This window comes from Oncorhynchus masou, chromosome 2, assembly GCF_036934945.1.
Source record: "Oncorhynchus masou masou isolate Uvic2021 chromosome 2, UVic_Omas_1.1, whole genome shotgun sequence".
In the NCBI taxonomy this organism is placed as follows: domain Eukaryota; kingdom Metazoa; phylum Chordata; class Actinopteri; order Salmoniformes; family Salmonidae; genus Oncorhynchus; species Oncorhynchus masou.
The window spans coordinates 50,006,794-50,027,094 of record NC_088213.1 but is presented as its reverse complement, the minus strand read 5'-3'; the positions used below and the strand labels follow the sequence as shown (position 1 = coordinate 50,027,094).

Below are 20,301 nucleotides of genomic sequence, written 5' to 3'. Positions count from 1 at the left end.
AAAAATATTCCAAATTAGCTCCATAATATCGCTAGAAACGTGGCAAACGTTGTTTATAATCAATCCTCAATGTGTTTTTCAAATATCTATTCGATATTATATCCATCGGGACAATTAGTTTTTCAGTAGAACCGATTGGAGTAATGGCTACCTCTGGAGTTTACGCGAGAATCTCTCTGGCAGCATCAGGTGACCACTTGCGCAATGTAGCCGTTTACGGGTATTCTTCAACATAAATGTGTAAAACTATGTCACAATGCTGTAGACACCTTCGGGAATACGAAGAAAGAGTAATCTGGTTGATAGCCCATTCCCTGCTCAATAGGGACTCACATTGGAACGGAGCACTTTCAAAACATGGGCACTTCCGGATTGGACAAGAACATCAGTTATGTTATACTCACAGAAAATATTTTTTACAGTTTTGGAAACGTTAGTGTGTTTTCTATCCCAAGCTGTCAATTATATGCATATTCTAGCATCTTGTCCTGACAAAATATCCTGTTTACTATGGGAACGTTTTTTTTCCAAAAATGAAAATACTGCCCCCTAGTCACAATTTAACAGAGATTGACTCAAGTAAAAGTGAAAGCCACCCAGTAAAATATATCTTGAGTAAAAGTCTAAAAGTATTTGGTTTTAAATATGCTTACCTATCACAAGAAAATGGAATTGTTAAAATGTACTTAATTAAGTATCAAAAGTAAAAGTATGAATTGTTTCAAATTCCTTGTATTATGCAAACCAAATGGCAACATTTTCTTGTTTGTTTTTAATGACAGATAAGCAGGGGCACACTCCAACACTCAGACATAATTTACAAATGCAGCATTTGTGTTTAGTGAGTCCGCCAGATCAGAGGCCGTAGGAATGACCAGGGATATTCTCTTGATAAATGTTTGAATTGGACAATTTTCCTGTCAAAATGTAACAAGTACTTTTGGGTGTCAGCGAAAATGTATGTAGTAAGAAGTACATTATCTTCTTTAGGAATGTAGTGAAGTAAAAGTAAAAATTGCCAAAAATATAAATAGTGAAGTACAGATACCTAAGAAAACAACTTAAGAAGCGCTTAAAGTATTTTCACTTAAGTACTTTTTTACACCAAGCAATTTCCATATACTCTGATGTAGGGTTCTAAATCAAGATTAATACCCTTTTCACATACCAAGGAGCTTGTTGTTGTACATTAATATTGATAACTGCATTGTTGGGTTTACAGTCATTTTACTGTACTTGTGCATTCAACATTAAAACTTGAATCACATACATGACTTTCCTCACTCAAACATAAACCTACATGACAGTACATACAAAAAGAGTTGGACACACACAACCGACTCACCTGTCTGGCCAGCTGTGTTTTCTTCTGGTGTGAGGGTGATAGTGACACAGGCTTGTGGTAAGCTAGAATGAGGAGGGAGAATGAGTTATGTCTAAATATAGCTGTGTGAACTTCTGGCTGTCTGCCTGCCAGGGGCCATGCTAACACACACTCCAACGGCCTCTCTTCTCATTACCTCACCTGGATAAATACTGTGTGAGTGAGTAGGTGAGTGAGAGAGTGAGTGAGTAGCCAATTATGAAGGCTTTATTGGATGGTATTGGCGATGATGATGAAATTGCCTTGACATGAGGATCCAAGCTATTTCCACATACTCTGATGTAGAGTTAAAAATCAAGATAATATCCTTTTCACAAACCAAGGGGCTTGTTGTGTATGGAATTATATTATGTGAGTGGTGAGGCAGACAAGGCTACCAGTCACGCACACTGAGAGTGTGTGGAGCAGGGAACTGTACATTACTTGTGTAGTGCTGAAATTTTATAATATGTCCATTTGCAGAGCTTATGTTCTGTCTTCCCATCTGAGAATACGTTGCCAAGTTTACTTTCCCTGGATACAGTAGCTCACGGGACAATGGCTAACGTAGGCCTAACCGGAGATATAAAAAAAAAGATGATATACTGAAAAAATATATATACGCAACATGCAACAATTTCTAAGATTTTCGAGGTACAGTTCATATAAGGAAGTCACTGACTTGAAATAAATTCATTAGACACATGTTCAGACACATCGATCCCTTGTCTGCTAACCACATGCTGACCAAAGGGTGTGTGCGTGTGTTTGCATGCATGTGTGTGTTTGTCTGTCTGTCCTTGCTCGTCTGTCCCTGCTCTTTAACTGTCAAGTGATCAGAATTGCAGGGATGTCACATTCCCACAGCACACACACACCCCTATAGCAGTTAACCATAAACAAACACAATAACAGATGGAAAAGACACACTTTAAAAAACTGTCATATACATCCATGTACATAATACATTCAGATTATGTTCATATGATTATGCATATACTGTGCAATGCATAACAATGTTTATATTGATAAATATAAATATATGAATAATCAACTCCTATGTACACATCCACACGCCTAGTTAAATGTGGTCAGGGCCGGTTCTGGACGTGCAGCACTAAGCATGGCACTAAGCATGGCACTTTCAAAAGTTACCTTTCCACGCAGACAGAGGCTCTACTGACGCAGAGAAATGTAAGCTTCAACTGCTGGCTACTCGTCCGTTGTATAACCCAACAACAGAAGTGCTTCCCTAAAAGCTGTCCTGGGTTTAAACAAACATCTTCTGTTTTCATAAAGAGAAAAACTAAATTAAAAGGGGCAGAATATTATAGGCTACAGTTCAGATTCAGATTGTTATAGAGAGGAATCAATATATTTCCATATGCATCGGAGTCACGTCTTTCGTGGGCATTTTAGAGCTTCTTTCTACCATAAGACATCACAGAGTTAAGCATTGTTATAGAACGTTTGATATAATTTGGATACGTTTTATGTATTTATTCACAAATATAAAGCAAACAATAGATTTCCTTTTTGCCCTTTTCTTTAACAAAGGGTATATGATACCTTCACTCAATTGGAGCCCTGGTTCTAGTCAAAAACACCAAGCCCTTCCCAGACACGGAGGTATTTAATCAGTGCGTGCGACAGTATTGGAGTATTTAGCTCTACCGACATCTATGGACGGGATAATTGTGTCTGTCAAACAGGTAGACTTTACCACTTGTTTTTTTTGGAAGATGAAGAAATAAGCTCAAATGATCTCTGTAATTCTATGTTTATGCCTATAATAATGTTTGGTGCACGCGTGCACATATAGGAAGTCCCTTACCGGGCAGAAGGGAATGTCACCTTAACCCCTGCATCGCAGAGTTATGCAACCTACTACCTATAGTAGGAAAACTTGTTTTTTATTAATAATATCCCACTTGTTATCACACATGGCACGACCCTATAATTATTACAATAAAAATAACACTTGTATATAACATATTTAACATATTTTAATATTCCTGTAGAACTCTAAAACAGAGTAAGATCATTTGAGCTTTGGAAACAACTGGTATGCACTCATAAATGCATGGCGGGGCCTCATTTCGCTGGAGCAGTGTAAAATAAGCTTTATGTCAATGACCCAGCCTTAACGAATTTCGTTTATTTACATATCGAATTTGATTGTCCAACATCAGTTTCAACATTTATTTATTTTGTCTCCACATAGAGTGGCCTCTTTCCTCTGCTGTGGTGCTGCATTGCATTCAGCGATGTTTCCTCTCAGTAGATGTCCATGGTCCTGAAATCAAATCATCTGAGTTTGCTTGGACACCAACCAGCTTAATCTCCAGCTCCTTCCATCTCTGGAAACTATCTAGGTAATGCGACTTCTCACACGAGCTGAGGAGGTGGCACAGATTCTTCCAGTCCCTGGTTCCTTCCCTGACCAGCGCAGATTTGCACTTGTGTGAAAAAACTTTGCACAAAAAACAGAAGGCTGCATTCTTTTGCTTGGAATAGACACGCCTCTCCACTCTCTCCCCGTTCGCCATCCTCCTATTGCAGAGGGCCACCGAAAACCTTCGTTGCCCCTCCTCTCTTAGGAAATTCCCCTCCTTATCATAATGTGGCCCTGTCTGCACTAACATATCCCATTAAGATCCATTCATATGCACCACCGGTCAAAGTTTTAGAACACCTGCTCATTCAAGGATTTTTCTTTATTTTGTTTTACAATTTTCTACATTGTAATATAATAGTGAAGACAACAGAACTATGAAATAACATACATGGAATCATGTAGTAACCAAAACAAGTGTTGAACAATATATATTTTATATTGGAGATTTTTCAAATAGCCACCCCTGACCAGTCTGGGGATGTGGAGGCCAGGTCATCTGATGCAGCTCTCCATCACTTTCCTTCTTGGTCAAATAGCTCTTACACAGCCAGGAGGTGTGTTGGGTTATTGTCTTGTTGAAAAACAGATAGTCCCACAAAGGCAAAACCAGATGGGACAGCGTATCACTGCAGAATGCTGTCGTAGCCATGCTAGTCAAGTGTGGACAGAGACTGACAGAGAGCTGTCATCATCGGTGGAAGTGCATGGCTCGGACTCCTTTGGTTCGCTGCTAGAATCAGCGAATGGGGCTTGTCGTTCTCGACGAATGAATGGCATGTGCTCGTAGGCTTGTCATTCTCCACACCGGCTGATGGACATTGCTGCACGCTGATACATTTCACTTGCACATTTTTTTTGTTTAGAGATTGTGCCTCTTTTCTCGTTGTTTAAAAAAAAATATTCACTTCCTGATAGTTTTGTCTCTTAGATATGGTAGCAAATTGTTTCAAATCCCTATTGTTTACTTTTAGCAATAATTATATCCACTAGTTGTAGCTAGCTAATGTTAACAGGCTAGGTTAGGCTACTGCCTTAATCACTAATCGTCTTTGTCTCACACAAACATAAAAATATACAATCTCTTAATTGGCAGATTCATTTTTAATGTTTCACAATTGTATAATCCCATATAAACACACACATCACAATAGCTACACCAGCTTGTGGCTGGTGTGCCGCGGGCGGTGTAGTAGCCAATCAGGGGCGCCAGAGGGCGGCAGCCATTTTTCAAAATGCCGCCACAAATTCAAGTGGTGGCCTAATCTTGCCTAATGGGAGGGCCGGCCCTGACTGTGATCCCGTGTGGCTCAGTCGGTAGAACAAGGCTCTTGCAATGCTAAGTGGCATGAGTTTGAGTCCTGCTAGGGCCACCCATATGAAAAATATATGCATGACTGCAAGTCGCTTTATGATAAAGACCTTGGCTAAATGATATATACCTTATATCTGTATTTTCTTGTTCTAAGTGATGCACACCTAGCTAAAAGGATCTGCCCTTTTTTTCAATTTTCTCCTAAAATGACAAACCCAAATCTAACTGCCTGTAGCTCAAGCCCTGAAGCAAGGATATGCATATTCATGATACCATTTCAAAGGAAACATTTTGAAGTTTGTGGAAATGTGAAGGAAATGTAGGAGAATAACACACAGTAGATCTGGTAAAAAGTAATACAAAGAAAAAAAAAACATTCTTTAGTATTTTTTTACCATCATCTTTGAAATGCAAGAGAAAGGCCATAATGTATTATTCCAACCCAGGTGCAATATACATTATGGCCACTAGATGGCAGAAGTGTATGTGCAAAGTTTTAGACTGATCCAATAAACCATAGCATTTATGTTCAAAATGTTGTTTTAAGACTGCCCAAATATGCCTTTTTATGTTCAAAATCTCCTCAAACAATAGCATGGCATTATTTCACTGTAATAGCTACTGTAAATTGGACAGTGTAGTTAGATGAACACGAATTTAAGCTTTCTGCAATTTTCAGATTTGTCCATGTCCTGGGAAATGTTCTTGTTACTAACAACCTCATGCTAATCGCATTAGCCTATATTAGCTCAACCGTCCCGTGGAAGAAACACCTGTCCCGAAGAAATTTTAAATGACAACAATGTGATTCAATGCGTCAGATTTGACCCTCTGAAATGTATGTTTTAATAAAATTAATAAAAGTAATAAAACACATGAAGTAAGCTTAATATATAGTGACTTGGGAAAGTTTCCCGACCCCTTTAGTTATGTTACAGCTTTCTTCTAAAATGTATTAAATTGTTTTTTTTCCTAATCAATCTACACACCCCATAATGACAAACCAAAAACAGTTTATTAAAATAAAAATGGAAATATCACATTTACGTAAGTATTCAGACCCTTTACTCAGTACATTGTCAAATCACCTTTGGCAGCTCTGTCAGGTTGAATGTGGAGCGCTGTTGCACAGCTATTTTCAGGTCTCTCCAGAGATTGATCCGGTTCAAGTCTGGGCTCTGGCTGGACCACTAAAGGACGTTCAAAGACTTGTCTCAAATCCACTTCAGCGTTATCTTGGCTGTTTGCTTAGAGTTGTTGTCCTGTTGGAAGGTGAACCTTCACCCCAGTCTGAGGTCCTGAGTGCTCTGCAGAATGTTTTTATCAAGGACCTCTCTATACTTTGCTCCGTTAGTCTTTCCCTCGATCCTGACTAGCCTCCCAGTTCCTGCCACTGAAAAACATCCCCACTGCATGATGCTGCCACCATTCTTCACCGTAGGGATGGTGCCAGGTTTCCTCCAGACTTGACTCCTGGCATTCATCAGAACAGAGAATCTTATTTCCCATGGTCTGAGAGTCCTTAGGTGCCTTTTGGCAAACTCCAAGCAGGCTGTCATGTGCCTCTTACTGAGGAGTGGCTTCCGTCTGGCCACTCTACCATAAAGGCCTGATTGGTAGAGTGTCTCAGAGATGGTTGTCTTTCTGGAAGGTTCTCCCATCTCCACAGAGGAACTCTAGATCTCTGTCAGAGTGTCCATTGAGTTCTTGGTCACCTACCTGACCAAGGCCCCTCTCTCCTGATTGCTCAGTTCCAAACTTCTTCCATTGAAGAATTATGGAGGACACCGTGTTCTTGGGGACCTTCAATGATGCAGAAATGTTTAAGTACCCTTCCTCAGATTTGTGCCTCAACACAATCCTGTCTCGTAGTTCTACGAACAAACCTCATACCTTGGTTTTTGCTCTGAAATGCACTGTCAACTGTGGGACCTTATATGGACAGATGTGTGCCTTTCAAAATCATATCCAATCATTTGAATTTACTACAGGTGGAATCCAAACAAGTTGTAGAAATATCTCAAGGATGATCATTGGAAACAGGAGCTCAATTTTAAGTCTCAGAACAAAGGGTTTAAATGCTTATGTAAATAAGGTATTTCTGTTTTTAATTCTTAATACATTTGCAAAAATGTCTAAAATCTGTTTTCACTTTGTCATTATTGGTAATTGTGTGTAGATTGTTAAGAATTTAATTTATTTAATCCATTTTTGAATAAGGCTCTGAAGTAACGAAATGTGGAAAAAGTCAATTCTTTCCGATGGCAGTGTACCTAGTGTACATACAGTAGCTACATGCACTCAAATGTTCATGCAAGCTCTGGAACATGAGGAAACTAATGTTCGAAAGTGTGTGTGTGTGTGTGTGATTTGAACTCTGCTCTCAACCAGATGTTCTCTAGGTGGGCATGAATCTGCTCAAACACTCACATACACTAATGGCATGTACTAGAGATATAGAGTGGTGTACACATTACAAAGAGAGTGGGGGATGTAGCCACACACACACACACACACACACACACACACACACACACACACACACACACACACACACACACACACACACACACACACACACACACACACACACACACGCACACACACACACACACACACACATCTTTACCAGTGTTGGTTTATTAGTTTGAAGTGGTCTGCCTAATGCGTTGCTGGGGCCTTGTTCCTTAATGCCGGGGTCTCATAGCTGGCCTTTATCATGATACATAATTACATTTATAACAAATGTGTTTGATCCCACCGTGGGGGTTAACTGTTTGTGTGTGTGTGTCATCTGTGAGTGGCTGCATCACCCCTGGATTCAGACACATCGGTCCCTCGCAAAACAGTGCCACTGGCCGCCCCAGCCACAATTGTTCTTGTTTTGAGGAATTGAACATCCAGCATCATGGTTAACAAAATCGTAGTACAGACTCAAATCAAATTGTATTTGTCACATGCGCCGAATACAACATGTGTAGACCTTACAGTGGGGTGTTTACTTACAACAATGAAAATGTATGAAAATACCTATAAAAAAAGTAAGAAATAAGAATAACAAATCAATTAAAGAGCAGCAGTAAATAACAATAACGGGGCTATATATAGGGGGTACCGGTTCAGAGTCAATGTGCAGGTGCACTGGTGTCGAGGGAAATGAGGTAATATATGCATGTAATGTAGAGTTAAAGTGACTATGTATGCATAGGTAATAACAGAGAGTAGCAGCAGCGTAGAAGAGGGGGGGGGGCAATGCAAATAGTCCGGGTAGCAATTTGATTAGATGTTCAGGAGTCTTATTGCTTGGGGGTAGAATCTGTTTAGAAGCCTCTTGGACCTAGACTTGGTGCTCCGGTACCACTTTCCGTGCGGTAGCAGAGAGAACAGTCTATGACTAGAGTGGCTGGATTCTTTGCAAATTTTAGGATCTTCCTCTGACACCGACTGATATAAAGGTCCTGGATGGAAGGAAGCTTGGCCCCGGTGATGTACTTGGCCGTACGCACTACCTTCTGTAGTGCCTTGCGGTCGGAGGCCAAGTAGTTGCCATAACGGGCAGTGATGCAACCCGTCAGGATGCTCTCGATGGTGCAGCTGTTAAACTTGAGGATCTGAGGACCCATGCCAAATATTTTCAGTCTGCTGAGGGGGAATAGGTTTTTTGTGCCCTCTTCGTGTGCTTGGACCGTGTTAGTTTGTTGGTGATGTGGACGCCAAGGAATTTGAAGCTCTCAACCTGCTACACTACAGCCCTGTAGATGAGAATGGGGGCGTGCTCGGTCCTTCTTTTCCTGTAGTCCACAATCATCTCCTATGTCTTGATCACATTGAGCGAGAGGTTGTTGTTCTTGCACCACACGGTCAGGTCTCTGACCTCCTCCCGATAGTCTTATTGTTGTCGGAGATCAGGCCTACCACTTTTGTGTTATCTGCAAACGTAATGATGTGTTGGAGTCATGCCTGGCTGTGCAGACATGAGTGAACAGGGAGTACAGGAGGGGACTGAGCACACACCCCTGAGGGGCCCCCGTGTTGAGGATCACCATGGCGGATGTGTAATTACCTACCTATACTACCTGGGGTGGCCCGTCAGGAACTCCAGGATCCCTTTGAAGAGAGAGGTGGCCCCAGGGTTCTTAGCTTCGTGATGAGCTTTGAGGGCATTATGGTGTTGAACGCTGAGCTGTAGTCAATGAATAGTATTCTCACTTAGGTGTTATTTTTGTCCAGGTGTGAAAGGGCAGTGTGGAGTGCAATAGAGATTGCATCATCTGTGGATCTGTTTGGGTGGTATGCAAATTGAAGTGGGTTTGGGGTTTCTGGGATAATGGTGTTTTGAGCCCTGGCCAGCCTTTCAATTCATTTAATGGCTACAGACGAGAGTGCTATGGGTCGGTAGTCATTTTGGCAGGTTACCTTAGTGTTATTGGGCACAGGGACGATGGTGGTCTGCTTGAAACATGTTGGTATTACAGATTCAGACAGAGAAAGGTTGAAAATGTCAGTGAAGACACTTGCCAGTTGTCCAGCGCATGCTCAGAGCACATGTCCTGGTAATCCGTCTGGCCCTGCGGCCTTGTGAATGTTGACTTGTTTAAAGTCTTACTCACTGCTGCTGAGAGCGTGATCACACAGTTGTCCGGAACAGCTGATGCACTCATGCATGTTTAGGTGTTACTTGCCTCGAAGGGAGCATAGAAGTTATTTAGCTCATCTGGTAGGCTCGTGTCACTGGGCAGCTCTCAGCTGTGCTTCCCTTTGTAGTCTGTAATAGTTTGCAAGCCCTGCCACATCCGACGAGTGTCAGTGCCGGTGTAGTACAATTTGATCTTAGTTCTGTATTGTCGTTTTGCCTGTTTGATGTTTTGTCGGCGGGAATAGTGAGATTTCTTATAAGCTTCCGAGAGTCCCGCTCCTCGAAAGCGGCAGCTCTACCCTTTAGTTCATTGCAAATCTTGCCTATAATCCATGGCTTCTGGTTGGGGTATGTACGTACGGTCACTGTGGGGTTGACATCATCGATGACTTATTGATGAAGCCAGTGACTGATATGGTGTACTCCTCAATGCCAACGGAAGAATCCTGGAACATTTTCCAGTCGGTGATAGCAAAACAGTCCTGTAGTTTAGCAACAGATTCATCTGACCACTTTTTTATTGACTGAGTCACTGGTGCTTCCTGCTTGAATTTTTTCTTGTAAGCAGGAATCAGGAGGGTATAATTATGGTCATATTTGCCAAATGGAGGGCGAGGCAGAGCTTTGTACGCATTTCTGTGTGTGGAGTAAAGGCCGTCTTGAGTTTTTTCCCCTTTGGTTGCACATTTAACATGCTGATAGAAATTTGATAAAACTGATTTAAGGTTCCCTGCATTAAAGTCCCCAGCCACCAAGAGCTGGATGAGCGTTTTCCTATTTGCTTATGGCAGTATACAGCTCATTGAGTGCGGTTTTATTGCCAGTATCGTCTGTGGTGGTATGTAGACTGCTACGACAAATACATATGAAAACTCTCTAGGTGTATTGTGTGGTCTAAAGCTTATCATGAGATGCTCTACCTAGGCCAGCAAAACCTCAAGACTTCCTTAGATATCGTGCACCAACTGTTGTTGACAAATATACATAGGCCCCCACACCATGTCCTACCAGAGGCTGCTGTTCTATCGTAACCGATACAGTGTATAACCCACCAGCTGTGTCGTCATTCTGCCACGACTCTGTGAAACACAAGATTACAGTTTTTAATGTCCCGTTGGTATGATATACGTGATTTCAGTTCATCCCATTTACTTTCCAGCGATTGAATGTTAGCTAACAGTATGAATGGCAAAGGAAGATTAGCCACTTGTCGCCTGATCCTCACAAGGCACCCCGATCTCGTTCCGCAAAATCTCCAGCGAATGAAGGGGATGAGGGCCTATTCGGGTGTTTGGAGTATATCCTTCCCGTCCGACTCATTAAAGAAAAATGATTTGTCGAATTCAAGTTGAGTCATCGCTGTTCTGATGTCCCAAAACTATTTTCGGTCATAAGAGACGGTAGCAGCAACATTATGTACAAAATAAGTTACAAACAATGAGAAAACAACTATCAAAATAGCATGGTTGGTTAAGAGCCAATAAAATGGCAGCCATCCTCTCTGGCACCATCTATCAAATTTCAATTCAAACTATGTTGTGATGTGCAGAGATGTCCCTGGGAAAAAAACTATGTTTGTTGTTGTAATATCAGAAACGGACGTGGCAGGTTCATTGCTACGGATTCCAGTTTTAAGGAGGATATACACAAAACATTAGGAACACCTGCTCTTTCAATAACATAGACTGCTGACCAGGTGAATCCAGGTAAAATATTTTATTGATGTCACTTGTTAAATCCACTTCAATCAGTATAGATGAAGGGGAGGTGACTGGTTAAGTATGGCTTTTTAAGCCTTGAGATAATTGAGACATGGAATGTGTATGTGTGCATTTCAGAGGGTTAATGGGCAAGACAAAATATTTTTAAGTGCCCTTGAACGGGGTATGGTAGTAGGTGCCAGGTGCACCGGTTTGAGTGTGTCAAGAACTGAAACTCTGGGTTTTTCACGCTCAACAGTTTCCCATGTGTTTCAACAATGTTCCACCACTCAAAGGACATCCAACGAACTTGATAACTATGGGAAGCATTGGATTCAACATGGGCCAGAATCTCTGTGGAATGCTTTTGACACCTTGTATAGGCCAGGGCAGAAGGGGATGCAACTCAATATTAGGAAGGTGTTTCCAATGTTTTCTAGACTCAGTGAGTTATTGTCAAGTATTCAGGATTGCAGGGATGCCACACTCCCACAGCCACCCCTACAGATGTAGGATCTTCATTTGAACCCATTTGCTACATCAAGAAAATAATCTTGCAGCAACAGGACATTTTAATCATTATGTGGATTATAATTAATGGACATGTTTTGTAGGGGTTGATGCACTTTTGCATTAGTGCAAATCAAGTCTGACATTTTAAAGTGGAAATTATAAACGTTAGAATCCTTTTTAAACCTCAAATACACAACAAAATAGCATTTACTGCTGTGCAGGAAGATTCTGAGCAATAAAATAGGTATCAAATTACGATCCTATATCTGTAAGTACTTAAACAAGCACAACAACACATGGACAAAGACATGCATTAACAAACTGTCATATACAGTACATCCACATACATAATACATTGACATTATGTTCATATGATTATGCATATACTGTGCAATGCATATTAAGAAATATAAACATAATTAACTAACATGTAAATTAATTACTTAAAAATCATACAATGTGATTTTCTGGATTTTGTTTTAGATTCTGTCTCTCACTGTTGAAGTGTACCTATGATAAAAATGACATACCTCTACATGCTTTGTAAGTAGGAAAACCTGCAAAATCGGCAGTGTATCAAATACTTGTTCTCCCCACTGTGTATGTGCAAACACTTAATTAAATGTGGTCCTGTGTGGCTCATTCAGTAGAGCATGGCTCTTGCAATGCCAAGGGTCATGGGTTAGATTCCTACTCGGGCCACCCATGGGGAAAAATGTATGCATGCATGACTGAGAGTCAATTTGTACCTCTGCTAAATGGCAAAATATGATTCTGTCTTTTTGTTCTAAGTGATGCACACCTAGCTTATATGACAGCACAATATGTGATTCAATACATTATATTTGACCCTTTGAAATGTATGTTTTAATAAAATGAATAAATGCAATAAAATACATGAAATAAGCCTTTCAGACCCTGAAACATGAGGATGATAACATGTGTGTGTGTGTGTGTCAAATCTCACTTTATTTGTCACATGCTTCATAAATAGCAGTTGTATACTAACAGTGAATTGCTAATTTATGAGTTATTTTCCAACAATGCAGAGTTAAAGAAATACATTTGAATGAATATTGAAATAGTGACACGAGGAATAGATACACAGTGACTAACAAAAAACTATAACGAGTAAATATAACAGGGCTATATACAAGGATTACCAGTACCAAGTCAATGTGCAGGGTTACCAAGTAATTGACGTAGCTATGTACATATACAGTTGAAGTCGAAAGTTTACATACACATAGGTTGGAGTCATTAAAACTTGATTTTCAACCACTCCACACATTTCTTTTTAACAAACTATAGTTTGGGGTGAAGGGTAGCCTAGTGGTGAGAGCATTGGACTGGTAAGCGTAAAGGTTGCAAGTTCAAATCCCTGAGCTGACAAGGTACATATCTGTCGTTCTGCCCCTGAACAGGCAGTTAACCCACTGTTCCTAGGCCATCATTGAAAATAAGAATTTGTTCTTAACTGACTTGCCTAGTAAAAAAAGTAGGTTAGGACATCTACTTTGTGCATGACACAAGTCATTTTGCCAACAATTCTTTACAGACAGATTAATTTACTGTATCACAATTCCAGTGGGTCAGAAGTTGATATACACTAAGTTGACTGTGCCTTTAAACAGCTTGGAAAATTCCAAAAAATGATGTGATGGCTTTAGAAGCTTCTGATTGGCTAATTTACATAATTTGAGTCAATTGGAGATGCACCTGTGGATGTATTTCAAGGCCTGCCTTCAAACTCAGTGCCTCTTTGCTTGACATCATAGGAAAATCAAAAGAAATCAGCTAAAACCTCAGAAAAACAATTGTAGACCTCCATAAGTCATGGTTCATCCTTGGGAGCAATTTCCAAATGCCTGAAGGTACCACGTTCATCTTTACACACAACAGGCAAGTCTAAACACCATGGGACCACACAGCCATCATACCGCTCAGGAAGGAGATGCGTTCTGTCTCCTAGAGATGAACGTACTTTGGTGCGAAAAGTGAAAATCTGTCTCAGAACAAAGGACCCTGCTGGAGGAAACAGCTTCCAAAGTATCTATATCCAGAGTGAAACAAGTCAATATAACCTGAAGGGCCACTCAGCAAGGAAGAAGCCACTGTTCCAAAACCATCATAAAAAAGCCAGACTACAGTTTGCAACTGCACATGAGGACAAAGATGGTACTTTTTGGAGAAACGTCTTCTGGTCTCATAAAACAAAAACTGAACTCTTTGGCCATAATGCCCATCGTTATGTTTGGAGTAAAAACTGGGGGCCTGCAAGCCGTAGAACACCATCCCAACCGTGAAGCACGGGGGTGGCAGCATCATGTTGTGGGGGTGCTTTGTTGCAGTAGGGACTGGTGCACTTCACAAAATAGACGGCATCATGAGGAAAGAAAATTTCATACATATATTGAAGCATCATCTCAAGACATCAGTCAGGAAGTTAAGGCTTGTTTGCAAATGGGTCTTCCAAATGGACAATGACCCCAAGCATACTTCCAAAAAAAATGGCTTAAGGACAACAAAGTCAAGGTATTGGATTGGCCATCACAAAGCCCTGACCTCAATCCCATAGAAAATGTGTGGGCAGTACTGAAAAAGCGTGAGTGAGCAAGGCCTTTACAAACCTGTCAGGAGCTCTGTCAGGAGAAATGGGCCAAAATTCACCCTTATTGTAGGAAGATTGTGGAAGTCTACCCGAAGCATTTGACCCAAGTTAAACAATTTAAAGGCAATGCTACCAAATACTAATTGAGTGTATGTAAACTTCTGACCCACTGGGAATGTGTTGAAAGAAATAAAAGCTGAAATAAATCATTCTCTCTACTATTATTCTGGCCTTGAATCTATGGATATATGGTAACACACACACACAAACACACACATTTGTTTTACTATACTTGTGGGGACCAAACAATTTATTCCCATTCGACATCCTATTTTCCTTAACCCCGAACCTTAACCCTAAACCATAACCCTAATTGTATCCCTAAACCTAATCCCTAAGCCCAAAATAGCCTTTTTCGTTGTGTGGACAGGTGATCTCTCTCTCTCGCTCTCTCGTTATTAACATACATGATATGTCCTATATATTAGAAGGCGTTTCTGTCTCAAAAAATGCATTTTGATGAAAATGTATTTTTTCAAATGGCTTTATATTACAGTTCTGCCAGTTGAGCCCACCACCATCATGGTCCCATTTCTCACCATTCCCCTCTTTTCTATCCCTCTCTCTGTTTCCCCAGATTAAGCAGAATGACAAGATGAACCAGGTGAACATGTTCTCCAAGCAGATCGACAAGAAGGAGCCCGTGAAGGGCGGCCTCATGTCCTACACCCTGACTGACCTGAAGATCCCTGTCTCCTATGAGATCCGCCTGGCCCCCATCACCACCTACAGCACCGGAGACTATGTCAGTCGCACCATCCAGTACTCAGAGCGTGAGTAGCAACTTGCTTGCGCCTGGAGCCAAAGTGGCCACTCTGATGATACTAATATTAATAATAATAATCAATAACTGGCCAAGTAGGCCATTTTTTGTGTTCATTTTGGCATTTATTTAAATACATTTTTTAAATGAGTACTACTACAGTTATGTAAAAGGGTATGGAGATAATATACGTGTATTTCCTTTTTCACAGCCTACATTTACCCAAGACCTTCAGGTAAGAATATCTTTATTTCTTTCTTCCCCCCATTCTCTTTCACCCTTCCTTTTTCCCCCACTCCTCCCTCTCTCTGTTTCTCTCCTCTCGTCAGGCAATTTGGTTCAATTACGCCGCTCAGGCAGGGGAAGTGGAGAGTGACGCCAAACGAGCACAATTAAAATCACATTTTCTCCAACCACGCAGATTGGAGAACAACAGAAAACAAATTGAGGAAGTGCACGTACGTCGCTGAGTGGGACATGAATCATAATAGATTATGTTTCTATCATAACACCAATGTGAATGGGGTACAGGTTTCATCCCAAATCCCCTATTTAGTGCGTTACATTTGAAAAAAGGCCCTGTTCAAAAGTAGTGCACTATGTAGGGATACGGTGCACATTTGGAATGTACCCACAGTCAACGGCTGACAGTATGTGGCTAGCGTAATTTGTATGAGTATGTGTTTGTGTGAGCGTGTGTGCATGTTTAACATGTAGCAATGTTAACGCTTTTGGTGGGTATTATTGCTCTAGAGCATAAATGGAGTGCCTGTGTGTCCAGTTGCATTTGGAGTGCCTAATTGCAATGTATCATAGTCCTTCCATTGACAATGCTTGGTGAATACCACAGCCAGCAGTGGATTTGTGTAATGGGTTGAAATTGATGTGATGGTTGTGTTAGGTAGGAACCTTGTGGATTGTTGGAGGGTAGTATTACGTTTTAGTTAGTTTGGGTGATTCAGAGATGAAAAGAACAGAAAATTGTTACTGGAATGCAAAGAGGTTCTTGAAGTGATTCATTGGTCATTTTAAAACTTCAAACTTTGTCTCTCCCCTCTCTCTCCCTCTTTTAAACCATGACTTGGTAATGTGTCGCAATTTTGTCTCTCTTCTCTCTTTGATCCCTCACTCTTCCCTATTTCCTCTGCCTCTTTTTCCTCACTTCTTTGTGTCTCTGTCGCTATCAATGTTATTGTTCATCCTCTTCAACCTCTGTATTCTCGCTCTTTCTATATCCCCTTCTCTCTCACACTCTCTCTCGCTCTCAACAGACCACATCTGTGGCTTTGAGGATGAGCGCATCTGTGGTTTCTCCCAGGACCGGGGCGACAAGTTTGATTGGACTAGACAGAACCACCTGACCCAGAACCCCAAGCGCTCGTCCAATACCGGCCCAGAGATGGACAGGAGTGGAAACAAAGAAGGTATCTTCCTGAAATGTACACACATCCCTTTAAGCAGTGTTAATTTTGGCAGTTACTTTTTTCGTTAGTTGTAGTTATTATCAGTCGTATTAAACTCTGGACAATTTATTTCTAGTTTTAGTCACAGCCATTTTAGTCACATGACAGTCAGTGCATTTAAAAAAAAACTTCCATAGTGTGCACATTCAGATAGCCTTTTTGGCTTTTTACTATCTCCTCATAAAACTTAGCTGGCAACATTGATATTGTAGCAGATTGATGTAACCAATGCCAGCCATAATTAGTTGGCGTTCCAATTCATCCCAAAGGTGTTCAATGGGGTTGCGGTGCATGCCAGTCAAGTTCTTCCACATCTTGGCAAACCATTTCTGTATGGACCTCGCTTTCATGCTGAAATAGGAAAGGGGTTTCCCCAATCTGTTAACACAAAGTTGGAAGCACAGAATCCTTTAGAATATCATTGTATGCTGTAGCATTAAGATTTTCCTTAATTTCCCCTAATGGACCTAGTCCGAACCATGAAAAATAGCCCCAGACCATTATTTTTCATCCACCAAACTTTACAGTTGGCACTATTCATTCGGGCAGGTAGTGTGCTCCTGGCATCCACCAAACACAGATTTGTCCGTCAGACTGCCAGATGGTAAAGTGTGATTCATCACTCCAGAGAACGTGTTTCCACTGCTCCAGAGTCCAATGACAAAGCTTTACACCACTGCGGCTGACGCTTGGCATTGTGCATGGTGATCTTAGGCTTGTGTGCGGCTGCTCGGCCATGGAAACCCATTTCACTAAGCTCCCGAGGAACAGTTATTGTGCTGACGTTGCTTCCAGAGACAGTTTGGAACTCAGTAGTGAGTGGTACAGACAATTTTTACGCGCTACGAGTTTTAGTGCTCGGCGGTCACACTCTACTGAGTTTGTGTAGCTTACCACTTCGCGGCTGAGCCATTGTTGCTCCTAGACGTTTCCACTTCACAATAACAGCACTCACAGTTGACCTGGGCAGCTCAAGCAGGGCAGGAATTTGACTAACTGACTTGTAGAAAAGGTGGCATCCTGTGACGGTGCCATGTTGACAGTAACTGAGCTCTTTCAGTACGGGCCGAATCTTCTGCAAATGTTTATGTATGGAGATTGCATGGCTTCGTGCTCGATATTATACACCTGTCAGAAGCGTGTGTGGCTGAAATATTTGATTCGAATCATTTGAAGGGGTGTATACATAGTGTATAAAAATTTTTAAATAAAATACTTATATATACACAGTACCAGTCAAAAGTTTGGGCACACCTACCCATTCCAGGGTTTTCCTTAATTTTTTATATTTTCTACATTGTGTAATAATAGTGAAGACATCAAAACAATTAAATAAGACACATGGAATAATGTAGTAACCAAAAAAGTGTTAAACAAATCTTAATATATTTTATATTCTTCAAAGTAGCCATCCTTTGCCTTGCTCATATTTACATAAGTATTCAGAACCCTTTATTCAGTTCTTTGTTGAAGCACCTTTGGCAGCGATTATAGGATCAAGTCTTTTTGGTTGTGATGCTACAAGCTTGGCACAACTGTATTTGGTGAGTTTCTCCCATTGTTCATTGCAGATCCTCTCAATCTCTGTCAGGTTGGATGGGGAGTATCGCTGCACAGCTATTTTCAGGTCTCGCCAGAGATGTTCAATCGGGTTCAAGTCTGGGCTCTGGCTGGACTTCTCAAGGACATCAGAGACGTCCCGAAGCCACTCCTACATTGTATTGGCTGTGTGCATACTGGTCATTAAAAATATTAATGCGAGTAGACCACTTATTGGCCAGCTCATCCTCCTCTCGACCACTGATTGACCAGCTCATTGGCCAGCTCATACTATATCATACTATACTGAACAAAAATATAAATGAAACATTTACTGAGTTACTGTTCATATAAGGAAATTAGTCCATCAAAATAAATGAATTAGGCCCTAATCTATGCATTTCACATGACTGGGCAGGGGTGCAGCCATGGGTGAGCCAGGCCCAGCCAATCAGAATGAGTTTTTCACCACAAAAGGGCTTAATTACAGACATAAATACTCCTCAGCACCTCCTCTCCTCGATCCCACAGGTGAAGAACCCGGATTTGGAGGTCCTGGGTGTCATGATTACATCTGGTCTGCAGTTGTGAGGCTGGTTGGATGTACTACCAAATGTTCTAAAACAATGTTGGAGGTGGCTTATGGTAGAGAAATGAACAGTCAATTATCTGGCAACAGCTCTGGTGGACATTCCTGTAGTCAGTATGTCAATTGCACTCTCCCTCAAAACTAATTTGTAAGTCGCTCTGGATAAGAGCGTCTGCTAAATGACTTAAATGTAATGTTAAATGTAAAACTTGAGACATCTGTGGCATTGGGTCGTGTGACAAAACTGCACATTTTAAAGTGGCCTTTTATTTTATGGATTATCTTGGCAAAGGAGAAAGGCAAAGGGATGTAAACCGATTTGTGCACAAACTTTGAGAGAAATACACTTTTTGTGCGTATGGAACATTTTTGGGATTCTTTATTTCAGATCATGAAACATGGGACCAACACTTTACATGTTGCGTTTATATTTTTGTTCAGTGTACATGAGGAAATAGCAAGCATTTTTTAATGGCCTGTTTGAGAGACAAGGTTCTTGAAGTGTTTTTTCTCTCCAATTTATGCTTTGGCCGCAATTACAAGAATAGGACAGAATTAGCAGAATAGTTAACTGAATATGAACTTTTATATGTGAGATTAACACATCATCTACAGACTGTACCACATAATTAAAATGTCCAGCAATGTGATATCTCTGATGCTGCAGTCACAAAGAGGGATGGCGTTTTCTTTGCCGCTTGTGTTGAATAACATAGGTATAGGTATTTCATGGCACTTACAACTGTCATACCTATTTGCGGCATGCAGAATTCACCAGGATTCACAAATAAACCCAAATGTAAAATGGGACCAAAACCACCGTCTCTAACCATATGTGTCTCTCCTTCCCCTCTCCCCCTTCTAGGTTACTACATGTACATCGAGGCCTCTCGTCCGCGGGTCGCTGGGGACAATGCCCGTCTCCTGTCCCCTCTCTACAATGTTACTGCTGCCAGAGGCCCCAAAGGCTCCAGTCGTCTCCCCTACTGTGTCTCATTCTTCTACCACATGAAGGGCAAGCACATCGGTGAGTACCTGAGCCACATAAGTTCAGAAGTAAAAGTAAGTAGCCTTGTCCAAGCCATAATGTTTCTATAGCGTGAGGCAGCTTGACGTGACAAGTACACCCCTGACAGGAGGCTAGTATCACAGGGCCTCACTCCCAATCTATGGCGGTCCTAGTCCGGGCCCTAATGTTCTTAGCACCATTTTGTCAGGGACAACTGCTCTCAACTGCTGCCCTGTACATCCCCAAGAATGGCACAGCTGGCACACACTACCCCTACACTGCTCCCCTCACCAGGTGGCCTTGCCGACCTCACCCCTCCACACACTCCACCTGGCACAGATGATG

The 20,301-nt window shown here is 41.3% G+C and overlaps 1 protein-coding gene across 1 annotated transcript in view; it reads left to right on the top strand.

Annotated features, from left to right (window-relative positions):
* LOC135506184 (MAM domain-containing glycosylphosphatidylinositol anchor protein 1) overlaps nt 1-20,301 on the top strand; it is a 430,085-nt gene that overhangs the window by 334,119 nt on the left and 75,665 nt on the right. Inside the window, exons 13-16 of the mRNA XM_064925672.1 lie at nt 15,171-15,366; nt 15,568-15,591; nt 16,628-16,780; nt 19,813-19,974. Coding sequence (XP_064781744.1) covers nt 15,171-15,366; nt 15,568-15,591; nt 16,628-16,780; nt 19,813-19,974 — 535 coding nt within the window. The remainder of the gene's footprint in view (nt 1-15,170; nt 15,367-15,567; nt 15,592-16,627; nt 16,781-19,812; nt 19,975-20,301) is intronic.